The sequence below is a fragment of the Culex quinquefasciatus genome, chromosome 3 (assembly GCF_015732765.1).
Source record: "Culex quinquefasciatus strain JHB chromosome 3, VPISU_Cqui_1.0_pri_paternal, whole genome shotgun sequence".
Lineage (NCBI taxonomy): Eukaryota > Metazoa > Arthropoda > Insecta > Diptera > Culicidae > Culex > Culex quinquefasciatus.
Window position 1 is genome coordinate 115,003,022 of NC_051863.1, and position 27,691 is coordinate 115,030,712.

At 36.9% G+C, this 27,691-nt stretch overlaps 2 protein-coding genes across 16 annotated transcripts in view; one reads left to right on the forward strand and one right to left on the reverse strand.

Moving 5' to 3' along the window:
- The window catches only part of LOC6040986, a 106,007-nt gene extending 86,241 nt beyond the window's left edge, over positions 1 to 19,766 (reverse strand). The window contains exons 1-2 of one of the 15 annotated variants that reach the window (XM_038262491.1): positions 19,530 to 19,765; positions 3,338 to 3,584 (exon numbers count right to left, since the gene is read on the reverse strand). The gene's annotated coding sequence lies outside the window, so the exon portion shown is untranslated. The other 14 variants (XM_038262489.1, XM_038262490.1, XM_038262488.1 and 11 more) reach the window with 14 other exon arrangements.
- On the forward strand, positions 16,353 to 16,910 carry LOC6049114 (perlucin). Its single transcript, XM_038262500.1, has 2 exons — positions 16,353 to 16,437; positions 16,490 to 16,910. The coding sequence occupies exons 1-2, from the start codon at positions 16,359 to 16,361 to the stop codon at positions 16,897 to 16,899; spliced, it is 489 nt and encodes a 162-aa protein (XP_038118428.1). The 5' UTR covers positions 16,353 to 16,358; the 3' UTR covers positions 16,900 to 16,910.
- Positions 19,767 to 27,691: the final 7,925 nt, after the last annotated feature.

Genomic DNA, 27,691 nt, shown 5'->3' on the forward strand with positions numbered 1-27,691 from the left:
GCCCTGTAGGCCGCCATAGCGGCACTTTTTGGTCTCAATTTTGTCATATTCGGAATCCTCGGACAATTTCACGTAAGTTAGTAGTATTGGAGTTGTAAATTTGATTTAAAAAATAATTAAATAAAACATTTTTGAAAAAAGAAATAGATCTTATTTACCCTATGATCAATACGTCAAATGCTGTATCAAGTAGGCGAAAACCTGTTTTACCCCTAATCCAACAAATTGTTAAAAAATATTTTATTTCATTCTAAATGGCAATTTTTCCAATCAAATTTACAACTCCAATACTTCTAACTTACGTGAAATTGTTCGAGGATTCCGAATATGACAAAATTGAGACCAAAAAGTGCCGCTATGGCGGCCTACAGGGCAAAAACTAACGTTGTAAAATGTTTGTTCCAGAAAAATCGAAAAACTATGAGAAAACTGCGATTGGCCAAAAGTTAACACCGTAGGCTTATAGTCCATGTTATTACCTATCTTTTGACCTATGGGAGTATGGGTGTTGGAGGCTGTTGCAAAAAGATATTAAGGTTTTAAAAAAATCAATTTTTGACAGTAATTTGCAAAAGCTAAGAGAAAAAGTCGAACCAATCCTGGATGTCTATGGCACATTTTGAAGAACTTCAAAAGACCTTTCGAATGCATCAAAGAGAGTTGGAATTGATGAAGTTTTACGAAAATGCGAGCAATTTTAAGATTTTTTAGGTTTTTTGGACCTCAAACTTCAAAGCCCGTTTTACCCCACTTCCCTTTGTCGTAGAGGGCTCATATTTGGCATGAGTTCATCTCATGTATAGACAAACAAACGCGGAAAGTTTCATCCAAATCGGAGCACCTCGATACGACCTGTTACACATTGGTGAAAAACTCGCTCTTAATATATTTCTATCGTATATAACAGCGATTCTCAACGGGGGTACCGGGCCTACTTGATTTACATGGCAGGGGGTACCGGCCTAGAAGAAGGTTGAGAATCGCTGGTATATAAGAAAGATTTTCGAAAAAAAAAATTCTTAGAGGTTTTCTGTATCCATCATACACAGTAAAAAAAATCATGGTAAAATTTCATCTAAAAAGGAGTACATCTTTTATGTCAGAAAAAACTTTAATTTTACCTCTAATAATATGTAAATTTACATCTGGCAGACGCTAGGAAAAAATATCTGTAATCCTAAAAAAATATCAATCCGGCAATAATTATATCTAGCTTACTGAATCCGCGCCCCAACCTTCACGGCCATCTCGACGCTGTGAAAACTGGACGATCAAAGCCAATGTAGCTCTATGTGTTCCGTGCATTGTATACTGTATTTACTGCATATAGGATACATATTAGGGTGGGTACGGATTTTGAAAAGTTCTCAGATCAAGTTCTGGTGTGGTTCCCCTTGTAGGGCATACCCATAGGGACTATCACGCCAAATTTCAGCTTATTTGGTTGAAAACTGGCTTGTCTCAAGCGAGTTCAAGTTTACATGGAAATTACTATGGGAAATTTTAATTTTTCGTTCATTTGCTCCTACAGGCTTAGGGAAAACATGTAGAAACTTCTAGGATGGCCAGAAATGAGCGGAATCGTCTGGAGAACAACTTTCCCTAAGAGACCATGTCGATTCGGTCAATCCCCATCGAGCTCAATGGCAATACATCCGGAGTTTTCGGAACCAACGGTTTTCCCCAGGAAAGCATCAAATTTTCCTTAGCATGCTATGAATGTTTGATGAACACCGCGACGCCACATGTCAAAAAGCCCCTGAGAACTTTTCAAAATCCGTACCCACCCTAATACATATACGATACGAGTTGGCCGTGCGGGATGGGGCGCGGACTTGGTAAGCTAGATATAACTATCGCCGGTTTGATATTTTTTTGAGATTACATATATTTTTTTCCTAGCGTCTGCCAGATTTAAATTTACACATTATTAGAGGTAAAATTAAAGCTTTTTTCGGACATAAAAGATGTACTCATTTATAGATGAAATTTTACCATGATTTTTTTTACTGTGTAGTTTCTTTAAATATTGAATTTTACTCGGTCCGGATACTTGGCGAAATCTTTTGAAAAATAAATTAAAAATATTATAAAGTATCATTCTTTTATTTTTGTAATTGCATCATCCGATTTGAATTTTTTTAGTTTTTTCAATCATTTTACATGCAGGTTTAGTTTGCGAAAATAATAAAAATAATGAGACTAGGGGAAAGTGGGGCAAGTGTAACAAGCTAAGGAAATGCTCGTTATAACCCATCAAAAACGTTAAAAAATCTGTCGAATTTTCATAATCATCTTATTCCAGGTCTTGACTAAGACTTTGATAGAAAAAGTTTGAAAAAAATCCTGTTTTTTAATGTAAAAAATTGATTTTAAAAATTTTGATTTTCCGTACGTTCTTCTCAACTAGTGGGGCAAGACGAACAACCCGTTGGGGCAAGAGGAACAATTCATGTAACAACATGTCAATTTGCTAACAAGTGAACTGTTATCACTTAGATACATCAGATTAGAATGTATTTGAAACGTTTCTTTCATTTTTAGATTAAATAATAATATTTTACTAAAAAATTGATCGTTTTTACGAAAAAAATATTACTCAGATGAAAAATAGGAAATTTTAAAAATAACACTATAATTTGCATGGACATTTTTTTTAAACAATTGTTTTTCAGTTTTAAGTATTTTTATGTATTTTTTCCCAATAAAATATGTTGTTGCAGCAATTCGTAATTTTTTCCATACTAAAAATCCATATGGTACACTTGCCCCACCTGAACAAGATTTTTTTAAAACTCTCAACAAAAATAACTAAAAGTTAAATGATACTTTATAATAAGTGCAAGTCATTGGTAGGGACACTACTGATCTAGGAAAAATAGCATTTTGATAAAATGAGCCTTAAAACGAACCCTAAGCCTTATTTTGTACTTTCCAAATGTTATAAGAAAACAAAGGTTTAGAGAAAAACTTAATTAAATCTTACGCCCCGTTGCGTGTACGTCGTTTTGGCGGATATGTGGTAGTAGAATCAGTTAATTGCATTGCTAGCAACAATTCCTCATACTGGAAATAATCAAAATTGTAAAAATTACGGCCTTTCGAGCGATTGTTCCTCTTGCCCCATATGGTCGTCTTGTCCCACCTTCCCCTACCTCTTTGCGGATAACTTTGCAACTATTGGTTCAGAAGTTTTTCGATAGATTTCATTTGATAAGAGTTTGTCAGGATAACCATAAGAAATCATAATCATGAGAAATACCTCCGCAACAACAAAATTATTTTTTTACTGTGTTCCTGTAAGAAAATAATCTTGAAGAATACTTGTGCCGAATACCGTTCATTTTTCTTGCTTTCACGTTCTGTTTTTCCAACCGACAAACAGTCAGTTCCTGAACAGCCAGCACACTTCCTGTGTGAATGAGCAACACACAAACAATCCCACCCACACTCACACATACTCAAACTTCAATGCCAAAGCGAAACGCAAATAAAAATCCAAAGACTCATCGACAGTTTCTCTCCCTCTCTCTCGTCCTTTTGTCTACGCGAAACTTAAGAGGTGTGAAAAGTGGGCATTCAGGCTGAAATTGGAAGGAAACGTCCACACATTTATTTATTTCCTTAATCTTGAGTTCTTTGCGCCCTGCTCCCCCATCCCACCGACCGGGCGGTTCCAGCTGGTGAAGTGTTTATCGCACATTACTTCCGGCGATTCGCGCCGCTTTGCAGTGGCTCGTGTAATATTAGGGGCCGCTGGGCCAGTGAGACAAGATTTCCTGTCGAAAGATTGTGTTTGCTAGACTGTCTGATCTTGGTGGAAGTTTTTTTTTGTGGTGACATTCGTGGGATGGATTTCATAATGATTGTTCAGAAACTTTTTGAATCCTTGCGGAGTAAACTTATTTGATACCAATTTTCAAAATATAGGTGTTAATTAACAAGTTGCCGTATCCGATAAAACCACAAATTACAAGCAACAAATCCTTGCAAAGAAATTACATATTGTGATCGGAAACTCACAATTTTCATGTCTAGAGAAAAGAAAATCTGAATAAATAAATGTAGTACAAGAAAGGTTTTTTTACACGTGATTTTTGCGCCTTAATCTTTTTTGAATAAGGCTGGTACAAATTTAATTTAAAGTTTTTTGTAATCCCTCCCCTCCCCTTCAAAGTTGGCCCGAAATATATTTTTCAAAAAACTTCAAAACTTCAATGGAAATTTAAGAGGCAGTATTTGTAGATTCTGCTCGGTTTGTTCAAGAGGTTGTATCGAGGTGCTCCGATTTTGCTAATTACTGTTAAAATGGATTTTTAAAAAACCTCAATAACTTTTTACAACAACACCCATACTTTCTTAGGTCAAAAGTTAGGGTATTTCATGGGCTATAAGCCTACAGTAAAAACTTTTTGGCCAATTGCAGTTTTTCTCATAGATTTACGATTTTTGTCTAACACATATTTTTCAACGTTAACTTTCGCCCTGTAGGCCAACAAGACGGCATTTTGGTCTCAATTTTGACATATTCAGATTCCTCGGAAAATTTCACGTAAGTTTGAGTTGTTGGAGTTATGAATTTGATTGTAAAAAATGCCATTTAAAATTAATTTAAATATTTTTAGCATTTTGTCAGATTATGGGTAAAACAGGCAATTTTCAGATTTTTTTTAATGTTTTTTGGACCAGAAATTTCAATGCCCGTTTTACCCCACTTCCCTTTGTCGTAGAGGGCTCATATTTGGCATGAGTTCATCTCATATATAGACAAACAAACGCTGAAAGTTTCAGTGTCTTGCGAACCTTCGTGGTGAACGGACACTAGAGCTGCGGTATTTTTTACTACCTAAGCTCAGAGTTATTTCAAAACAAAATTCACAGTCTTTTTAAAGACTACCTGAGTTACTTTCCAAAATTCTAAACAGTCTTTTCAAGACTAACCCCGCCTGAAATTTTGTTGTATTTTACAAACGAAGCCATCTTTTTAAGAGAACTTTGCTTGCAAAATGCGTCAAAACAAAGGTAAACGCAAATCTTCTGAAGATTTGGTCGTTACGTCGGTGAAGCGTTTGAACGCTAAACCGGCTAACGGAAACAGAAAAAGAAAACAGCCTCTTCTGAGGTCTGATTCTGATTCTGAATGTGAGGTCAATCCTCCAATTCCATTGACAAACAGTTTCGGTGTTTTATCCGAAACTGAAGACAAGGAACCTTCTCCTCGTACTGAGCCTTCTGCCGTCGAGAAACGAGTAAAGGCTCCGCCAATTGTAGTGACTTCCGTCTCCGATTTGGCCAGCTTTCGAACGCAACTGAAGAATTGCAAGGAAACTTGCAATTTGAAAGTTTCGTTCCAGCTTGGTCGAAGAGGAGAATGTCGCTTGTTGACGGAATCTTTACAAGATCACCAAACTTTTGTTGGTTATTTGAAAAACCACAAACACAATTTCTACACGTATGAGACCAAGAATGCTCGCCCATTCAAGGCGGTCCTGAAAGGTCTCTCCAACGACTTGTCGGTGGATGAGATCAAAAACGAACTTAAGGTGTTGCTTGGCTTTGCCCCATCCCAAGTAATACCAATGAAGAAAAAATCAAACGGGAATATTTCTCGCTTTGGTTTGACTTCACAATTTTATCTGATTCATTTCAACAGAAATGAAATCAACAATTTGAAACTTTTGGACAAAGTTCAGTTTTTGTTCCATGTACGGGTAAAGTGGGAGCATTTTAAGAAACATGGCGGTAATGGCCAGAATCTGACCCAGTGCCGGCGTTGCCAGGCATTCGGTCACGGTACTGATCATTGCGCCATGGTTCCAAAATGCATGGTTTGCGGGGATTCTTCTCACGACAAGGACAATTGTCCCGTGAAAGAAGTCACCCAATTTAAATGTGCAAATTGTGGTGGAAATCACAAATCAAATTTCTGGGATTGCCCCATCAGAAAAAGGTTTTGGATTCTCGTGCTAAGCATCAGCCGAAATCCAAACCGAAATTTTCTCAAAGTCAGGTTGTACCTGCATCTTTAAATCAAACGTTCGTGCTGTCTCACTCGAACAATTCTAGAAATACCCCTACCGTGGAAAAGTTAGGTAACAACAATGGCATTTCTTATGCTAACGTCGTTTCGGGTTCATCCACGAATTTTAAATCCTCTACCAATCTTTCTGAAATTGGGCAGGTACCTCAAATCTCATTTGAAAATTTTTCTGCTGGCAACGCTTTGGGATCTTCTGATCTCGGCGATGTTACGTTTGAAAAATGACTTTTTGCAAAACTCACTGTTTGGTTTGATTCAAACAATGAGTAATGCTACATCCATGATGGAAGCTATCCAGATTGGATTAAAATTTGCGAATGATGTTGTTCTTACCCTGAAGTTTAATCATGGATCTAAGTAATTCCATCAATATTATGAATTTTAATGCTCGCTCTTTAAAAGCGAAAGAAAATGAATTTTTCAACTTTTACGAGTTCATAACGTGCATGTTGCTGTTATAACCGAAACATTTTTAAAAACTGGCACTTATTTGAAAAGTGATCCAGATTATAAAGTTATAACTAATAACCGAATGAATCGAAATGGCGGTGGAGTTGCAATAGTTATCCACCGTAGTATGACTTATAGCACGTTACGTGACTTTAAGTTAAAAGTTATTGAAAGTTTGGGCATTGAACTTGAAACTTCTTTTGGGAAAATTATGATTGCAGCTGCATATTTGCCATTCCAATGCACTGGGGAAAATAAAAATTATTTCAAAGGGGATTTGAATAAACTTACTCGGCATAGATCTCGATTTTTGATCATCGGTGATTTTAATGCCAAACACCAATCTTGGAATAATTCAAAAGTAAATTCCAATGGTAAAATTCTATTCAGAGATTGCACTTCTGGTCTTTATTCGGTTTTATACCCGAATGGGCCAACTTGCTTTTCTTCTGTTAGAAATCCATCAACAATTGATTTGGTGTTGACAAATCAAAGTCAGTATTGTGGTCCTTTAGTGACTCATGCTGATTTTGATTCTGATCATCTTCCAGTAACTTTTTCACTTTCTCATGAAGCAGTTACCAGACCCAATAGTTCTGTGTTTAATTACCACAAAGCTAATTGGGACAGGTATCAGCATCATATTGAGAATAATTTAAATCATGATTTTGTTTTAGAAACCAAAGCTGATATTGATTCAGCCTTGGAATCTTTAACTAATGCAATTTTGGATGCTAGGAATATTGCTATTCCTAAAGTCCAAGTCAAATTTGATTCTCCCATTATTGATGACGATCTTCAGCTTCTGATTCGTCTGAAAAATGTTCGCCGAAGACAGTATCAACGTTCTCGTGATCCTGCACTGAAGCGAATTCAAAAGATTTGCAAAAGGTTATTGACCACAGATTCACTCTCCTGCGAAATGAAAAGTTCGCAAGAGATGTCGAACAAATTAAACCTTATTCCAAACCTTTTGGAAACTTTCAAAGGTTCTTAAGAAACCTCAAAACCCATCCCTTCTTTAAAAGATGGTGATAATATTCTATTAACTAATGGAGAAAAAGCTCAAAACTTGCTCAGCAGTTTGAGAGTGCTCATAATTTCAACTTGAATGTTTTGAGTCCTATTGAAAATCAAATTTCAATAGAATTTCAGAATATTGTTGAACAAGAATTTTCATCAGATGAAGTTTTTAATACGGATCTGAATGAAATAAAATCTATTATCAAAAATTTAAAAATATGAAAGCCCCTGGTGAGGATGGCATTTTTACATTTTAATTAAAAATTACCAGAAGCAACTTTAAGTTGCTTGGTCAAAATTTTCAACAAATGTTTTGATTTGGCATATTTTCCCAGTAGTTGGAAAAATGCCAAAGTAATTCCGATTTTGAAACCGGATAAAAATCCTGCTGAAGCCTCAAGCTATCGGCCCATTAGTTTGCTTTCATCTATTAGTAAATTATTCGAAAGAATAATTCTTAATAGAATGATGACGCACATTAATGAAAATTCAATTTTCGCTGATGAGCAGTTTGGATTTCGCCTTGGGCATTCAACTACTCATCAGTTGTTGAGAGTTTCAAATTTAATTCGAAGCAACAAATCTGAGGGCTATTCTACTGGCGCTGCTCTTCTAGACATAGAAAAAGCATTTGACAGTGTTTGGCATAAAGGTTTGATTGCGAAATTGAAAAGGTTTAATTTTCCGATTTATATCGTGAAAATTATTCAAAATTATTTGACGGATCGTACTCTGCAGGTATGTTATCAGAATAGCAAATCTGATCAACTACCTGTACGTGCTGGCGTCCCTCAAGGAAGCATTTTGGGTCCAATTTTATACAATATTTTTACTTCTGACTTGCCTGATTTGCCCCAGGATGTCAGAAATCACTTTTGCTGATGACACAAGCATCTCCGCCAAAGGCAGAAGCCTTCGTGTCATCACAAGAAGATTACAAAAGCTTGGATATTTTCAATTCTTATTTGAAAGAATGGAAAATTACTCCAAATGCTGCAAAACTCAACTTATTATTTTCCCTCACAAACCAAGGGCTGATTTTCTTAAACCAAAAGTCATCACATTATAAAGATGAATGAGGTAAATTTAAAGTGGGAGGATCAAGTGAAATATCTTGGACTTGGTTTTGACAAAAACCTTACTTACAAGGATCACATTGAAAGTATCCAGGTTAAATGTAACAAATATATTAAATGTTTGTATCCACTTATAAACAGGAATTCTAGACTTTGTCTCAAGAATAAACTGTTAATTTATAAACAAATTTTCAGACCTGCCATGCTTTATGCTGTGCCGATCTGGACAAGCTGTTGCTTAACCAGGAAGAAAAAACTTCAGAGGATTCAGAACAAAATTCTGAAAATGATTCTGAAACTTCCTCCCTGGTTCAGCACCAGTGAACTTCATCAATTAGCCGAAGTTGACACTTTGGATGTTATGTCCAATAAGATAATTGATGCATTTCGACAAAAATCATTGCAGTCTTCAGCTGCATTGATCCGCTCTTTATATAGTTTATAAGTTAGTTTTAAGGTATCCCTTTTCCCTTTTGTACATGTAGGACCTCCTACATTTGAAATCACTGAATAGCGAAAGCTACAATATTTCATGAATAAATGAAAGTTGCTAGTATTTAAAATTGAGGTGAAAAGTCATCGTTTGTGATTGGACACTCAATAATATTTTAACTGAATGAATGTACATGGAAAAGAAATTTGAATAAATATAAATTAAAAAAAAAAAAAACTGAAAGTTTCATCCAAATCGGAGCACCTCGATACGACCTGTTTCACATTGGTGAAAAACTCGCTCTTAAGTGCAATCAGCTGAAATTGATTTCAAATGCTTTCCCCAGCGTTTAAGATAATTTTAGCATGTTTGGGTTGATTTACACATTTTTCTAAAGTTCTTTTCGTAAAATTTTTAGTTTTCGTCAAATCTTACTTTTTTTGAAAATTTATGATTGCAAAACAACTGAACTAGTGTTAAATTAATCAAAAACACTTTTTGCATTCAAATGATGAGACAATGCCCCCCTCCTCGACCTCAGCCAGAGCCGAGGGACAAAAACTTTGAAAAATATTTGCATTTGCCTAATTGATTTGCAAATAAGATGTATTACGATCTTTAATTTTCAAAAATATTAAAGTATTGGCGAAATTTCATTTCTGTTGAAAAAAAAAACTTTTCGCAGTAGTGTACAATGGAATTTCGCTAAAAAGAAAAAAAAATTGTTGATAGATCTGAAATAAGCAAATTATGAAATTAAACGCAGGAAAATGCATTTCAAATTATGTTCAGTTCATTAGACTTTTTTTTTTAATTAACATTTTGAAGTTTTTTGAAAACAAATTTTCTTTGCCCCCTGATTTTTCGGACCGATTTTGGCAGAAAAGGAATCTGAAATTTCATTCTGAAGAAGTAGATTTTCAAATCTTTTTGTTGTTTTCTGCGCCCAGAACCGTTTTTTAAATATTTACAAATAAATGGTTTTAAGGCAATTTTTATGATGTTTATAAGGATAATACAAATGTTATTTATTAAATGTGTTTGGCCCAGAGTCAGAGTCAACTTTCAAAATTTTGTAGCAAAAAGTATCACAAAATGCTTAGAGTTATGCTATTGCTGAAAATTTCTAAATATCATTGAATTAATGAAAATATTTTTCTGGAGTTTCATTTCTTTTCCGAATTGTGGTAAAACAAATTAAAATTTGCAACTAAAAATACTAAAAGTGCCCTATTTTATTGAAATTTTAAAACTAAACGTTTTCAAATGTAATTGAAATAGTGTACAATATACATTGTAATCAATTGTTTTTTTTTTTAAAATCAAAATTAGAATTTCCCACACCGTCAGCTGGGGCGAATCGGGGCAACTGTTCGAACAAAGACAACAGATTTTAGAGTACTTGAAAGCTTGAAATTTGGAAAACGTTGAACTATTTTTTGATGTTCTTTGTCTGCTCTATCTGAAACTAATAAAACAAATCAAAAATTGAGCTTAATAAAGGCTAAAACAGCGGTCCCGTTTCACCCCAGTTGACTGATGGCACTGATTATGTTGTTTGCTTTCTGTCTTTTTTTCTGAAATTTTTGAAGAAAGAGGGGGAGGGGGATAAACACTTGAAATAAAATCAGCCATGGCCAAAGTAAATTAGGTAAATGCATTTTTGCATAAGAATAGACTTCATTTGTAAACTAATGATGCTTTGTTGTTCCTTTGGTCATAGAGTATCCTTTAAGATCAATACTAGTCCCAGAGGATTTTTCATATCACTGTTAAACATTGTTTGGATACGATAGCTAGCTGGTAATAGATTTTAAATCGTTCGTTCGTTTAAGTTAAACATAAGCCACGAGCATAATTGGCAATTCTTGATCAATTTTGGGAATGATTGAGAGTTTCGTTCTGTAGGTCGTCATTATCATATTAAAAAGGCTTTGCACCTAGTAAACAAAAATGTCCGCTCTACAGAACATTGCCTAGGCGTTATCGATTGAGAGAGATTCCTACTCGAAACTAGGTGTCCAAAGGTTTGATTGTTGAGGCAATTGCAAACCTCTTTTTAGACCTCTGGAGTTTTTTTTGAAAAGGTCCAATAAACCAAATTTTAAGTTTTTGCTTTTTGGGTGTTTTTTAATACCCCTGACTCGAGGCGGTTTCAAAAACACCCAAAAAGCAAAAACTGAAAATTTCGTGTCAAAAAACGCCACCGGGGCCCTTTTGGGGTCGAATCCAGGGCCGACTGGGTGAGAGGCAACCACGGGTACCCCTACGCCATGGGTCCCGGCTCCCAGTCGGCACTCAGTTCAATCAAAAAATTCTTAGTGTTTTATTATATTTCAATCACCTTTTTGTTTGCAATGTCAATGAATCTTGTTTTATCATATATAATTAAATTTAATTACACTTTTATCGCAAATACAATTGCTTTCTCTTAAACCCCCTCCTCAGCGCTTGTTCAATTTTATTTCCCCAAAAAGAGGTTCCCTCCAATAAACACATCAACCGTACCGTCCGCTCTGCCTCACCGTGTCTGTTAATTACACAGGACATAAAGCTTTTGAAACCGCGAAATGTTTGCGAACTCGTTAAATGGAACGAAACTCCGCCGCCTCCAATTAATCAGTCCGATTTTTACCGGTACGATCCCTTTTCTTGGTGCGGCAATTTGTAATTTTAACAGTCTGCGGGGGTGGATGGAAGCTCCAAACAAAATGGTCCCACGTTTTTAAGACGAAGGTCGGACGTCAAACGCGGCCATGCGTGACCTGCCAGCCCCAACGGAAGGACGCTCAAAAATGCTGTCATTGATTTTGCCTCAACCCCCTCTCTCTCCCTCTCCCTTTCACCGACAGACAGGTATTTGAACTTTGTATCGGTTTGTTTGACAATACACCGTCCGTCCTGCCTGGTTGGCTGGCTGTCAAAAATCCCCAACCGGAACGTATACATTCAGGCGCGCGCCGGATACAATTTCTGTGTTAGTGTGAGAATGCCTCTCTTTGTCGAGGTAGAAATTGCGTGTGGAAAATGCGAAAAGTGCTGTGCAGTTTCTCTCGTCGGTTCAGCTCAGCTGAGCTTCACATACTCATTCTCTCTCTCTCTCTCGCGTATGCTGTCAGTTTTGTGTTTTATGTGTAAATATCTTCGACACATTTTCCGAACATTGCTCTGGCTGGCTGGCAATGGGCTCTGCGTGGTAGTGTTGCCAGAGAACTGAACGTGAATTTGATATTATTGGTTTCAAAACGACTGTGGTGCACATAAAATTTGAAACATACATAAAGAGCTTTGCATGGGTATGATTTTTGCATTGGTTTTTTTCTGGATTATTTTTTGTAGTTTCTTGTGTGGCTAAAAACGGGGTTTTTGAAAAAGCGATTTTAAAAAAGTTTTTAGAAAACTAACTAATTTACCTATGTGCACGGAGAAAAAAGAGTTCCCAAAATCGTTAACAAGCGTTCATGAAAATGGGAACCACGAACAAAGTGTTAAAATTTCATGGTACGTTTTTCAAAATCGTACCATGGGATTTGAACACTTTGTTCGAGGTTCCCATTTTCATGAACGCTTGTTCACGATTTTGGGAACACTTTATTCTTCGTGTGGTTGGTGCCTTCCCCACTCTTTACGAAAAATGGGTAATATGACGGTAAACGTACATAAACATGACTTACGTGGTCATTACTTGAGACAGGGTTGCCCGATCTTTAACTGATTGTACTCATTGGAAAGGTTTTTTGATTGCCTAATCAACGATGGGTTGGATGATGGATCCTGACGTTATGAAAAACTATTTTTAAGTTACTTTCATTCTGAAGCCCAATGCTGATTGGATTGTGCAGGGTTAAGCAAGGTTTAAAAAAAAAATAACTGGGTACGGAAAATGATAGAAAATTATCAATGGACATTTCTACGTGACAAGTTATTCGCAATTAATTGGACGATATACGGCAGGCCTGTCCAACGTACGGCCCGCGGGCCGGATCCGACCCGTGAAGCCATTTAATCCGGCCCGCAACGGCATATCAAAATAGTTCTATCAATGGCCCTTAAGGCTTTTAATGAAATATTCGGTAAATAAATTTAGAGTCTAGATCTTGGTCTAGCTTAAAAAAAATAGCTGAAGATATTTTCACAAAAATTTAATTAAGAAAATTAAGCTGTTATTATGTGCTTTAGAAATGTTTTTATTTCAAATTCAAACATTTTTTATGTTTCAATTTAGTTTTTATCATTTCTTTATTGATGTTTTTAGAATCAATAATTAAACTGAAAACAAGGAAAAGAAAACATAATTATCAATGTCGTTACATTGTGAAATATACTATAACAAACTTGGATTGTTGTACAGAATAATTCTAATATTGAATTTCTTACAATTTTCAATGTGTTAACTTCAAATTTTAGTTTTTCTGTTCTGAGTCATTTTATTCAAATTGATATTTGTATAAATTGAGTAAGAAAAAAATAATGCGGTTTTTAGACAACTTTTAAGTAATAAATATTGTCAAGAATAAGCGTATAAAGGCAAATTATTTATACAGATAACGAAGTTCACTGCAAATATTTTTGAAATGTTAAAAAATGTCTCAAAATAGCAAAAAAAATTAAATGAATTTCAATTTTTTGAAGAAATTTTAAGAATAAATTTTTAAATTTTGTGTGTATTTCAAATCATTTTATAATATATATTTTTTTCTTACAATCCAGATAAATGAACCTATTTGCAATCAGGGATGGAATATTCGCAAAAAAATCATTTTCGCTAGCGAACTTTCTTCACCCGCGAAAGAGAGAAGAGGCAAATCACGCTTTTGCGCTCCCGAAATTCTCCAAGAAAAAAAATCTGTTGATAAATTTTTGTGAATTTCCTTGTAAGCACCACTTAATGCTTTTATTTCGTTTTGTTTACACACATTGCCCATCTGCAAAAAGTGACAGGTCATTTTGATGATCATTCCATCGCTGTTTGCAATACATTTTGTTATTTGATTATTTTATAATGATCTGATGAATATAATGTTAGGTTTTTTTGAATTTTCAACTTTTATCAAACATTAGTTCCGGCCCGCCACCACTTCAGGAAAATCAGATCTGGCCCGCAGGGCCAAAATGTTGGGCACCCCTGAATATATGGTACATGGTATACGGTATCAAGAATGGCAAATTATTTCTTGATAAAAGATGTCACCCCGCAGACATTACGTATTCCAATTATTTGTTCATTCTACTGCTGACTTTATGTGTAGACATCACGAGGACGTTACTTCATCTTTGCTTCCTGATTGTTTAAGATAGTGAGAAAACATTGCTTAAGTTGCAACTAGGGTATCCAAGACTTCATGCTTTTAAGAAGTAAATACTTTAAAAATCATAAAAAATATCTTTATTGAGTTTAGAAAGTTGACAATTCTCGGAAGAATATTCTGGAAGTCGACAATTTTTTGATATATTGCCAATACTTTGAAAGAAATGTAAACTAAACAATGCTTTTAAATAAATTTAAGTCAAAGTTTTTTTTATCGGATTCAGTAGTTTAAAAACATCGCTAAAGTTTTGATCTATGAATCGTCTGTTAAAACGAACGAATTTTTATGGTACGTTTACGCTTGATCATGATTTTGGAAACTGATTTCATTTTTGTGGCCCGCAGACCCATTTTGAATGATCATGTAAAATGGACCTTTGATGCATATTTAAGTGATTTTATAATTCTCAGAAATTATGGATAAGTTTATGCCTATTTTGTGAACCTTTTTAGATTTCGTTAATATACAACTAATTGTATAATCGGGATCGAAGTGTGGAAAACCCATACTTTGATCCCGATTACATGAAACAAATATTGTGTTTAAAATCTATCTTACCGTAACACGTTTAAATGTGATTAAAAAGAGTGAATTATGAAAATTTTCTTCAAATATTTATTAAATTTTTATTAAAATTGAAGAAATATTTTTTGAAAAATCCTTAAACAATTATGTATAATTAAGACATTATTTATAAAATAAATTACATACTTTAACAAATTTGTATCACCCATTCCAAAATTTATTTTAAAAAAAAAATGAAAAAAATCAATTTTAACACAACTTTAAAACTTTTATTCTTTCTGTGAAATCACGATTGTTGATCCAGGAAAGTTGCAATGAAAAGCAGATGAATAATATTTATACTGGTATTTTTTGGGATTTGATGATTTTAATAAAATTTAATCAACTCATTGGTGGCTTTTTTGTAAAAACTGTTTATTTGTTTATCTAATATTTTGTTCTTTGACTTTTATAGATTGAAATATAAAAAATCATTTTTTTCCTCATATGGCCCGCAAGCTCATGTTAGCTTCAAATTTGGCCCGTCATTCAAAAACTTTGAGCACCCCTGTTCTAAAGTCTTCTTTTGGTGTCTTTTTCTGAAGTCTTTTTTGATGAATCTGCAAGAAAACTTTTATTTTCATACGCATTTGGTAAGGGACGCGAATCAAATTGCGCGCAGGAATTCCCACTCGTCATCCTTTAATTGCACTGCTTATACTCTACTCTTTTTACCCTCCGATACATATGAAGTAGAGAAACAAAATAATTAAAATCAATTATGTTTTGATGATGTTTGGTCTTTTAAATACGATACCTAGAAATTGACAGCCGGGCCGGGACCCGTGTTGTAAAGGTAAGCGTGGTTGCTTCTCACCCAGTCGGCCTGGGTTCGATCCCAGACGGCCCCGATGGCATTTTTTGAGGCGAGAACTGTCTGATCAGTAAATGTTGGCCCCAGTCTAACCTAGAGGTTAGGCGTCATCCATAAAGTATGTCACGCTCTAGGGGGAGGGGGTCTGAGCAAGTGTGACATTGCATGTTATAAGTATAGGAAAAGCGTGACAAAGGGGGGAGGGGGGGGGGGGTAAATTTAGTAAATTTAGCGTGACGTACTTTATAGATGAAGCCTTAGGTCGTTTGCTCAGTCCAGGTGTAGGAGTCGTCTTCCTGGGTCCTGTCCCGGTGGAGTCGCTTGTAGGCAGTCAGTTTGTATGCCGGGGTAGATGGAAGCTAAGATGTAATAAGGGGGGCAACTGCTTCAACAATTAAGCCTTCGGACACCTAGTTTCGAGTAGGAATCTCGCAATCGAGAACGCCAATTTATTTATTTAGGTATTTATAGGAAAACAGCTAATAACAGCAAATAAAAATCAACCATGTTAAAGGTATCGTTGAATTTTTTCAATAAATTTTGGGCACCCTAGTTACTAGACGGATACCTTGTGCATCACAGCCCTTGATATAAATAGCAGGAGTGGAATGATAACAGAACTAGTTGCAAGTCCAATGACATAACCAAAATGTTTGCAAAAGTCTTGCTGAAAACATTCATGCTGATAGCTTGTGGCGGGCTTGTGACAGCAGCATCTCCGATAAACGGTAAAGCTAACTATGTTTCCGAGAAAAATAATTAAAACTCAAATCATTCAAGCTACACGGGATTCCTGTGTGCACAAATCGTACCGGGTGTACAACAACGTCGGAGTGACTTTCATGGAAGCCTGGAGACGTTGCCAGTGGAACGGGCACCGGTTGGCCACCGTGAGTTCCGAAGCGGACAGTAAGCTGTTGGAAGCTGCGATCGGGGCCTCAAGTGTTAAAACAGGGCCCTGGTGGATTGCCGGAACTGATCAGGGCAGCGAGGGAAATTTCATTTGGATTTCAACTAACATTCCGGTAGGATTTGGAACCGGGTATGAAAATTTCTACCCAGACCAGCCTGACAATGCCGGAGGAGCCGAGGATTGCATGGAGATTGGACGCTGGGGTGGAGTTCGCTGGAATGATGCACCTTGTGGGTGGAAGCAGCGTTACATTTGTGAACAAGTGAGACCTTGTTAAAAGTGAAAATTTCGAATAAGACTAATTGTAAATACAATTTTTGTCAAATTCAAATAATTTTTAAATTTTAGGGGTCAAAATTTAAAATAAATGAAAACACATATGTGTCATTCCAGGTCAACTGGGTACACTTTTGGACTCAACCTTCACCGATTTCGACCAAACTTGGAGGGAACATCCATCTATCGTTAGTTAACAGAAATACCAAGTTTGGTGCTGATTGGAACATCCCTCTATTTTTGGCACCGCCCTCTTTTTTCAAGATTTTCTCGAATAAAAAAAATTCTTTTAATCATAATTTTGCAACTATTTAAGCAAAAGGCTTTTTACAAGTTACATTTTATAGAAAATTCGAATAAAATTCGAATTCGATAAAAATAAAATTTTATCCCTAAAATGCCTTCTTATATTATATTTTAACGTTCTAAGTATTACAAATCAGTTTTGACCAATTCCTTATATTTTTATTTGTTTTACTTAATCACCATTGCGTTCCCTGGACAATTTCATGTAATAATCAATGTAGACCTCAAACTAAAATAAACTATTAGCGAGAAACAGCGATTTTACTCAAAAAAGTTTAATTTTGCGCAGCACTCGGAAGTACATGGTGTACTTATCACTAGCGTGCACAGGGTGGGGCAACATGGGGCAACTGCCCCACCATTCTCAGAAATTTGTTCTAAATTTGGTCATGGGTTGTCCACAAATGATGTATTTCTCAAAACGTCCTTATTATTGCCCAACCTTCCTCAAAGAGCTGGGCACGCTAGTGGTACTTATCAACAAAAAGGGATGAATCTAGCATAGTTCGGTTTTTATACGTGAGAAACTTATTTAGGATTTGAGTTCATAGGACAGAGCGCTGCGCAACATCAAACTTTTTTCAGTAAAATCGCTGTTTTTCGTCAATAGTTTATTGTAGTTTAAGGTCTACATTAATTATTACATAAAATTGTCCGGGGAACACGATGGTGATAAAATAAAACAAAAAAATATAAGAAATTGGTCAAGACTGAATTTTAATCCTTATAACGTTTAAATATAATATTAGGAGGCATTTAAGGGTTAAACATTGATATTTATCGAACTCCTTGGACAATTTTCTACAAAATGCATCCTGTAGAAAGTCTTTTGCTCAAATAGTTGCAAAGCTATGATTACAAGAAAAAAAAGTTTTTTAGAAAATCTTGGGATTTTTGTTAATTTTCTATAGATGAACGTTCCCTCCAAGTTTGGTCCAAATCGGTGGAGGTCGAGTCCAAAAGTGTACCCAGTTGACCTGGAATGACCCATATACTGCTCATGTTCGCATAAATGTCCGATATGCAAAAACAGCAAGCTGAGAAAAACACATTTGACGTTTGTAAAAACTGGATTTCCTATCGATTTTTAGAACAATGTACCGTAAACTGGAGTGACATTGATAGCCCGGGGTGACTTTGATAGGTTTTTCAAATGCCCGTCAAATTCATAGCTCAACATTTTTGAGAATTCTGAGTATATTAGCACTAAGGGCTACCGTATTACCGAACATATGTGCAAAAATGTGACTGTTATATTGATTGTATCAAAATTAGTGGCCAATACAAAATTTCTATCAATGTCACCCCGGGCTATCAATCTCACCCCAGTTTACTGTACTTTTCTGAAAGAGTACACGATTTTGAACCAATAATAACTCAAAAACGATGAAAATGCATATGGGACCTATATGCGAGTAGGCGCAGTTCATAACTTTTTAAAACTGTGCAATCGTATTTGAACTATTGTGAATCAGTGTTGAATACTTTGCTAAGTTTTAAATGATATTTACTAAACGTCAAAAGTAATTATGTTTCAAATGTGTTTGCGTTTTCCTCATTTCTATTAAAACTGGCACCACTGCAATTCATGCTGTCTGTTTTGCCAGCTTCTACACTCCTTTTTCCAGCTGAACCATACGAAGCGCACACTTTTTGTTCCTTTTGCTACATGGATATTCCTCTAGTAGTGGCAGCACCAGCAGCAGCAGTTTCACATCCAACGATTTATGTCCCAAATGAAGCATCTTGGAATCTTTTTTTTTTGGAGCCTGACAGTTTACCACCTCATCAGTTGTTGTTGGTTGATTGTGAGACTAATAGGACTAAGTACAGATAGTTACATATTTTCCACAAATTTTCTTTGGTTGAAAATCCGTTGCTCAATTTTTCTTTAAGACGTTGAATTTTCCACAAACATCCCCACCCATTTTTTTTCCTCTCCAACCCATCATGAATAAATTATGGGAAATTTTCACCGTACATGGGGTTGGTACGTCAGCTTATCCGGTTGTTTATCCTTTTTCCGATTGGATCATTGCACTTTTTTCGCCTGCAGCTGCTGCACCCAGATGTGTGCGGCATGTATCCGGGGAAATTTTCATTCGTCACATTTTTCCTGACAACTTCACTGGTTCAAGGCTCCTCTCGGTGGAGCGTGCACCACAAATCCTGCCCAAATTCCAAACGAAACGTGATGACATTTTCCACACCCTAAAGGGGGAAACCCCCATTGAAAATGGTCGCAAAATCGCATCCCCACAAAAGTGCACCCCATTCTTTTCCTTCACTAATTAAAGTGCACAAAAACCACACTCACACACAAACCTTCACCCGCGACGGCCGCGAAAATCAAACTGGAACGGAAAAAACTGACGGGGAAAAAAAATCCGATCAGAACCCCACCCCACTTAGCGAGGCGTGTGGTCCTGTTCTAGTGCTCAGGGGAAGCAATCAAGCAAAAGTTCTCCACCTCCTCCCCCACCCTCTTCTTATCCGGTGGGTTCCAGCGCGACGGAAGGGCGACGAATTTCCCGGGCACACGACTGACCTCTCGGAAGGTTGTTCGGCTTCTGAAGAATTTTCCGACCCCGACGGCAACCAAATTTGCCTCCTCTCTCTCTCGCTCTGGGGAACCTGCCATGCTGGCAGTTTTCCACCCTACCAGCCCCCCTTTTCATTGGTGATAAGAGAAATTTTCCACTCTCCCTCTCTCGGAGTAAACAAAAAAGGACTACGGTTTCATTCATGCTTTTGTGAACGCGTTGTTGACGTACGCGATGTGTACGTGTGAGTGTTGGCATGTGTGAGAAAGAGAGGAAAACTCGTGTAAACTGGAAAACGCGTTGGGCGGGAAAATTTGACAATCATATGATATGGTGGGACTCTTTTAGTACAAATCCTTGGCTGGTTGGTGTGAGTGAAGTGCGAAGACCTTTACAGATAGAAGGTTGAGGCGTTCTGTTATATTTTGTGGTACAAGAAGTCAATAACCATTACTTTTTAGAAAACACATAGTCATTCCACATAAATAATTTGTTTTTTTTTTAACAGTTTAATGGCACACTTTGTTATTGTTTTAATTTTCGGGTAGAGAGTAATGCATACACACTGAATGATGTTGTAGAAATATGCTTTTTGCAATTCCGTCGTAAAAAACTCACCTTTCCGAAACGGCATACTTTTCTCTACCAAAAATAACAAAATGGAAAATTAATATCTGGGTGCTGAATAGTGGTTCGCAAAACGGCCTCAATTTTGAACTGTCAAAGTAGAACCAATTTACTGTTCATGGGGTAGTTATTTTTTTTTTTCTTTTACAAGCATGACAAATTTATGGCTTTTGAAGACCTGGAGTTGAAGTCAAGAAATTTTAAGAATGTTGAAGGTGAGATCGTCACTTTTTTGCCTTCCTCACTGAGGTAAGGCTATAATCCTGCTCTAAAAATGAACTTTTTATTCAAAGCTCGAAGACCCACCTTCATATATACATATCGACTCAGAATCGAAAACTGAACAAATGTCTGTGTGTGTGTGTGTGTGTGTGTGTGTGTGTGTGTATGTGTGTGTGTGTATGTATGTATGTGTTCAAAAATCTTGCCAAGTTTTCTCAGCACTGGCTGAACCGATTTTGATCGAACCAGTTGCATTCGACTTGGTTTAGGGTCCTATACATCGCTATTGAATTGTTTGAAATTTCGATAAGTAGTTCAAAAGTTATGTATAAAAATGTGTTTTCACATATATCCGGATCTCACTTAAATGCATGTAAACGATGTCCGGATCCATCATCCGACCCATCGTTGGTTAGGTAATCGAGAGACCTTTCCAACGAGTCCACATAATTGTAAATCGGGCAACCCTGTCTCGAGTTATGACAACTTAAGTTATATCTGTGTACTTATTTTTCTGGACCTAAAAAATAACTGAAATATGTGTCCAAACCACTCATATTACCCATTGTTGGTAAAAAGTGAGGAAGGCATGTGGTTGAGTAGGTGGATTAAGTTAGTTTTTATAATAATGAATGGAAGTTGTTTATGGAGTCGATGCGGTTTTATCCATCCAGAAGCTGTCTTAATTGTTTGATTTCGTTTGCTGATTAAATTAAACTGGTTTAATTAAAAAATCTTCTCTGTTTGTTGGATCAGCTTCGCTAAAATTAGCGATGTTTTTTTACTGGACCAGGAAGGGCTGCAGGATTCCAAAATCAGCCAGGGAATTTATCTGCGACAACGCAGAATGACACTCTCGCAGCAGTTCGTCGTCACTCGTAAAAAGAAAAACAACTTCTAAACGATCAAAACTTGCAAACACACACAGTTTTACAGCAAAAAAGTCAAAAACTAGACAAAATAAAACCCATACCACTGATTATAAAACAGCTCATTTACAAGTAAGAAAAAAGTCATGCTCGTGCTTGAACAGCCTCCATCTTTGTGGATGTAAACAAAGTGGAATCATTCGAAAATTGCGTTACTCATTCTTTCTATTCATCACCCAGATTAATACCTACCAATACCAGTGCTAACAACTTTTCAGCAATGAAATGGTTGCTGAAAAGTTAAACTTTTCAGCACCAGCATCGAAAAGTAACATTTTTCAATATTTAACACATGGATGATTGACATAAAACTCTATTTAAATAGTAGTTTATGCAACAAGTTGCAAAAAGAGGATTTTTTCAGCACGAGTCGTGCATTTATCCAACGAGGTTCACCGAGTTGGATAACTACGAAGAGTGCTGAAAAATCAAGTTTTGCAACGAGTTCCATACAACATTTTTTGCAATTCCAAAAAACACACACTGAGTAAAATTTTATGTCAAATTTTCATGTATTTTGTCAATAAATCGTTTAAATCAAAAAAATGTTGAAAAGTGTTACTTTTCAAAACAAGTGCTGAAAAGTTCAACTTTTCAGCACCCATTTGAGTGCTGAAAAGTAGAACCTTTCAGCATTTATTTTGAAAAGTGTTGCTATTCGATTCTGTTATTTTTTATACAGAAAAGTAGGCTATTTCGTCGTTCAGGAATGACAGGAAAAGTAAGTAATTTCACGACGGAATTGCAAAAAAGCTTTTTTCAGAATTACAAAAAATGTTGTAAGCAACTTGCAAACTTGATTTTTTCAGCACTCGTCATATTTATCCAACTTGGTAAACCTCGTTGGACTCGTGCCACAAAATTTTTCTTTTTGTCAATTCTATTTTAGATTTTCGAGCGAGTTTTAAAACACGCATGAAGAAAAATGTCATCCCAAAATCGTGAACAAGCGTACGGTTTGGCGGAAGTAAAATTTAAAAGATAGAGAATTTCCATGGGAGATTTATAAGTAGAACATTATGTTTCACCTTCCTGATTAAGATTATGTTCGTTTCAATATATTGTATCGGTGATTTTTTTTTCATGCTAATGGAGACGCCTGGTACTAAATAAAAATTCAAAGTATTGGTTAAAAATACTTTTTTCGAAAATTTCTGCTAATCAAATGTTAAAGAAATATGGGTAATTCTCTACCAACTCACACGAAAATTCGATTTGCGTGAAACTTTGTCCTAAGGGGTCACTTTTGTCCCTGTTCACGAATCCGAGGTCCGTTTTTTGATATCTCGTGACGGAGGGGCGGTACGACCCCTTCCATTTTTGAACATGCGAAAAAAGAGGTGTTTTTAAATAATTTGCAGCCTGAAACGGTGATGAGATTGGTATCAAAGGGACTTTTATGTAAAATTAGACGCTCGATTTGATGGCGTACTCAGAATTCCGAATAAACGTATTTTTCATCGAAAAAAACACTAAAAAAGTTTTAAAAATTCTCCCATTTTCCGCTACTCGACTGTAAAAAATTTTGGAGCATGTCATTTTATGGGAAATTTAATGTTCTTTTCGAATCTACATTGACCCAGAAGGGTCATTTTTTCATTTAGAACAAAATTTTTCATTTTAAAATTTCGTGTTTTTTCTAACTTTGCAGTGTAATTTTTTAGAGTGTAACAATGTTCTACAAAGTTGTAGAGCAGACAATTACAAAAAAATTGATTTATAGACATAAGGGATTTGCTTATAAACATCACGAGTTATCGCGATTTTACGAAAAAAAAGTTTTGAAAAAGTTACTTTTTGCGTTTCTCTTTGTTTCGTCGTCCGTGACTGTCGCGGGCAGGGTTGCGAACAAGCTTCCCATGCGCCAGTGCCACCGCACACCGCGGGTTTGGTTTTCTAGCTTCGGTACGTGCCTGAACCCATTTGTGTATTGGTATCTTGGTACATCGTACCAGCGCACCACGACACTCTCGGCTCGCCCCATCGGTTTTGTGTCTGGCACTCACCCATGGCATGAACACAGCGTGCCGTGGTACGTGTCTTGGTATTGAACCCGTTTTGTACCGCCAGCGCGTACCACGGCACGTACCTCGGCTCGTAACGAGTGAAGCACCTTGGCTCATATACCGGGTTCATGCCATGGGTGAGTGCCAGACACAAAACCGACGCGGCGAACCGAGAGTGTCGTGGTGCGCTGGTACGATGAACCAAAATACCCTCGGTTCGTGTGAGTCGGGTACGGGTGTAAACCGAACAAAGCAGGCGCAAAGCAAACCCGAGGTACGAGTGAACCGCGTGTACCGCACGGTGCAGGGAAGCTTGGTTGCGAATGAGCGAGCGCTCACGGATGGCTTGCTTGCTCCAGCTGGAGCGTGAGTTTTTATCAGGTAGCTCGTGCTCGCTCACGCTCACCGGAGCGTTTTGCGCTCACGTGAGCTGGTGAGCCAAAGTAGGTAGTTGTTTTTTTCCTGTTGAAGCATCTGCCTGTTTGAAACGAAGTTTCTAGAACTATCTCAGCACAGGCAGCAAAAACAAACAAGAAAGTGGTCGAACAAACAAAAGTAGGCAATGAAATGGATTTGATCAGCGAACCGAAATTTACGTTCTATTTAAAATCTAGACATTTTTCGAACATGGAACAAAAAACTAATTTCATAATGTAAACATTCATTGACGTAAAGAGATGCACTGTTTGTTCACAAATCAAATCCATATTGGACCATATTGTATTGTTGTTATGTACAAAAATACTGACAATTTATGTATATTTTATTTATTTTTAAATAATCTTTTAAACAGTTACAATCATCCTTGTTAAAAAAAATCATATACAACTTGTAATTGAATATTTTCAGAGGTTTGGTTGCGAAAGTGTTGAATAAAATCCACTTGTTGGAAGAAGAGCCAACCTTTTCGTGGTGAAAAATATTGACAATTTATTTGATTTGAGTCAAAAGGGTTATTTCAACCTTTAGGAATTTTGAGGCACATATTTAAAATAGAACTGTTTCAAAAAGGTTACCCTATTTTCTAAAATGTTTGCCAAATAAAGACCTACCTTATAAAAATGATTAGCCGTTTCTTATCACTGAATCACTGAAAGATTGAATAAACGGAATAACTTTTTTTTAATGGTAGCTCATTCTGACCCGCAATCTGGAAATGTAGTCAAAATACTGATTAGGTACATAAACCATAAATCCTCTTGAATCAATTCAATGTTTTGTTAGTTTTTCGAAGGTTTACAGGCCCTTTTATTTAGGCGTCAATACCCCTCCGCCCCTCTCTGCTACAATAAGGCCTTTGAATTCTAAAATATTTATACATTCGACTGTATGTCTAAAAAAATATTTGACCCTTGCGAATCCAACCTTTTATTTAGAAACATGATTGATGAAAATAAGCTATTCCAATTCATATATCATAAAATTTGTTCACAAAGTCATATTTCCACAGCCCTACTGCACCTTATGCAAAAAATCCATCTAGAATTGAAAAAAAAACTTTCTCAAAAACGTTAAATATCGACACGTCCAAAATGAGCGCTCCGTGAGCGAAATATGAGCGCGAGCGCGAGCGTGGAGCAAACGCGAGCTGAAAAATTCGGAGCAAACGTGAGCTAGCTCGCGCAGCGCTCCTCCTCACGAATGAGCGAAAAGTGAGCGCTCACGAGCGCGTGAGCGCGTGAGGAACGCAACACTGGTCGCGGGTGACCATGAACGGCCATGATCGATGACGACCAACTTTTTCAAAACTTGTAACATTTTCTGCAGCAAATCCACTGTTGCAGATTTTGATATATATTTTCCTTTGGGTGTATTTTTTTAATCCGGCTGAAACTTTTGCGGTGCCTTCGGTATGCCCACACCCAAAGTTAAAGAACGAGGGGATAGTCCTCACGAAAAGAAACGTGAGGAAAGTGCTATTTTGCGAGAGTATAGTCCTCTCGCGTGTTCATTCGTTCATTGGAACAGTTCATCCTATTGAGTGGCTTATATGGACAAATGACCGTCACTTAGTCACCGAACCATGGTGGCCCATACGGCAAAGGCACGGTGCAATATGCCGAAGGTCTTGGGTACGAGTCTCGGTACCGGTACTTTTTATTTTTTGATAGATGAAGTTTTTTTGAAGATGAACCCATGAGTAAAGTACTCTCGGTAGTTTCGGGATTTATCTTCTCAGTCCGCACACAGTACAATTTTACTACCGAATCGTGCTCTTTATCCTCTCATATGCCGATGTCCAGTTCTGGGTGCAAAGAAGTCAATTTGCATCATTAGTTTGTCCATATAATTTTACAAAAATGTTGCATGAATGTTCAAAAATCTGTATCTTTTGAAGGATTTTTTTGATCGTCACTAAAACTTGATTTGCAGAACACTATTTTTCATATTATTCAATTTTTTGACGTAATATTGAATGATTGGCCTTTTTGAAATGCAAGGCTTGATTTAAAAAAAATTATTGTTTTCGATACGATCGGAAAATTTCACGAATGTTTCATAGTTTAACTTTGAAAATCGAGCCATTAGTTGTTGAGATATCGACCTCTGTAAATGGTGGATTGTTTGGATGAAAAAACATGAATTTTCTTGATTTTAAACCTTTGCATGGCAATATCTCAGCAAATAAGGGGGGGGGGGGGGGGTCTGGCAACACTGACCGGACGCAGTCTTGCTGGAAATCGCGCTCGATTCTTTTCGATTTTTTCGTTGTTTCAACCCGTGTTTCGGGTCAAAAAGTGTAACAATCGTCGAAGGAGTTGCGAGTCCATTCGGGAAAGATGGAGTTTCAATATAATTCTGTCATTTTTGTGCATTTTAGAAGTGATTTTATTTTGGTTCCTGGTACGACATTGCTGGAATCGAAAGCAGTTAGCATAGCATTACGCATGTATTGGTGTGCGCCAGGGCAGGAAGGAGCTTGTGAGCCCACTATTGTTGTGTGCGTGCAGACAGTGCAAAGCATAAATTTTAGGGTGGCACAAGAATGGAATTTGGAAGAATTGAAGGCAAAAATAAGTGTTGGGATAAGTCGGCTGAAAACGAGTGAATAATGTGTGGAATTTTCGACAAAGGATGTATATGGAGGGTGTCTGGTGATCAATATCGGAGAGAGAGCGGATGGTTCTCAATAGGCTGCTGCTGTGACGAGTTGGTGTTGAGGTTTGTTGTGCAGCGCAGCAGACGCCGGTTGTGTGTTGGTGTGGTGACGGGCGTTTTGAAGCACATCACCTGTCGAACGTGTTAGGGTGTGCGTGCTGAGAAGAGCTTTTTGGGAGAGCGAGGCTTCAAAAGCTTCCGTTGCGTACGGCTGACCGATGTGCTTGGTGAGTGGGGAGGGGAGGGGGATTGTGGGTTGAGTGTGGTGGCGAGCGGTGGAAGTCGTAGCTGCTCTCAACTGCTGTGTTTGTGTTCGGGAGAGCCGGCGTCGGTGCAGTGCTGTGTGTCGGATGCGTTACTTGATATTGGTGCACATCTTCGTGTGTACCCGTCGGCCTTTCCACACACGGACGGGGCTGAGGCTGTATGTTGGTGTACTTCAATCGTTCTGGCGGTTTTCGGCTTTGTACGTGTACACAGAGAGCCTGCTCTCAATCTAGCTTGCTTTTGCTGTGGTTAGGCTTTGCGATGGAAAACATCGGGCTAGTGTGACATAAGTATTTTAAGGTAGGCTCGTTCGTTTTTCACCATGTTTGTGTACGTACCATAAGGTAAGTCTATTTTACCCTTCGAGAATAGAGTTTTAAATTTGTGTTATACTTTTTGCTTTACAGTTTTTAGTTTGATAACTTAAATTACTAACACCACTAACACCAAACGTTGGTTTATTAGGCGGAAAAGCATACCTTGGTGATTTAAAAGTGTCTTATAACTAGAGAGGAAGTCTGGGTGAGTCTGCTCTATGTTGACATGTATATGTGAGTTGAGTGATGCGGGTGCATGATAAGTTGTGAAGAGTCATTTGTGAGTTTCCACAATTTAGTGAACTCTATCATTTGGCTCATGTATGGATGGAAGCATGAATGGATTTAATTTTATTAATTTTTTATTGACCAAATTATTGTAATGTATCTATTTTAACTTATTTATTTATTTCAATCTATCTTTTTACTTTAATTTATCTTTGTATGTATCTTATATTTTACATATTTTCCCCCACT

Coding starts and splice junctions, on each gene's coding strand:
- LOC6049114 (XM_038262500.1), top strand. CDS start 16,359: ATGTTTGCAAAAGTCTTGCTGAAAACATTCATGCTGATAGCTTGTGGC. Junction 16,438..16,489: donor AGCAGCATCTCCGATAAACG/GTAAAGCTAACT, acceptor AAATCATTCAAG/CTACACGGGATTCCTGTGTG.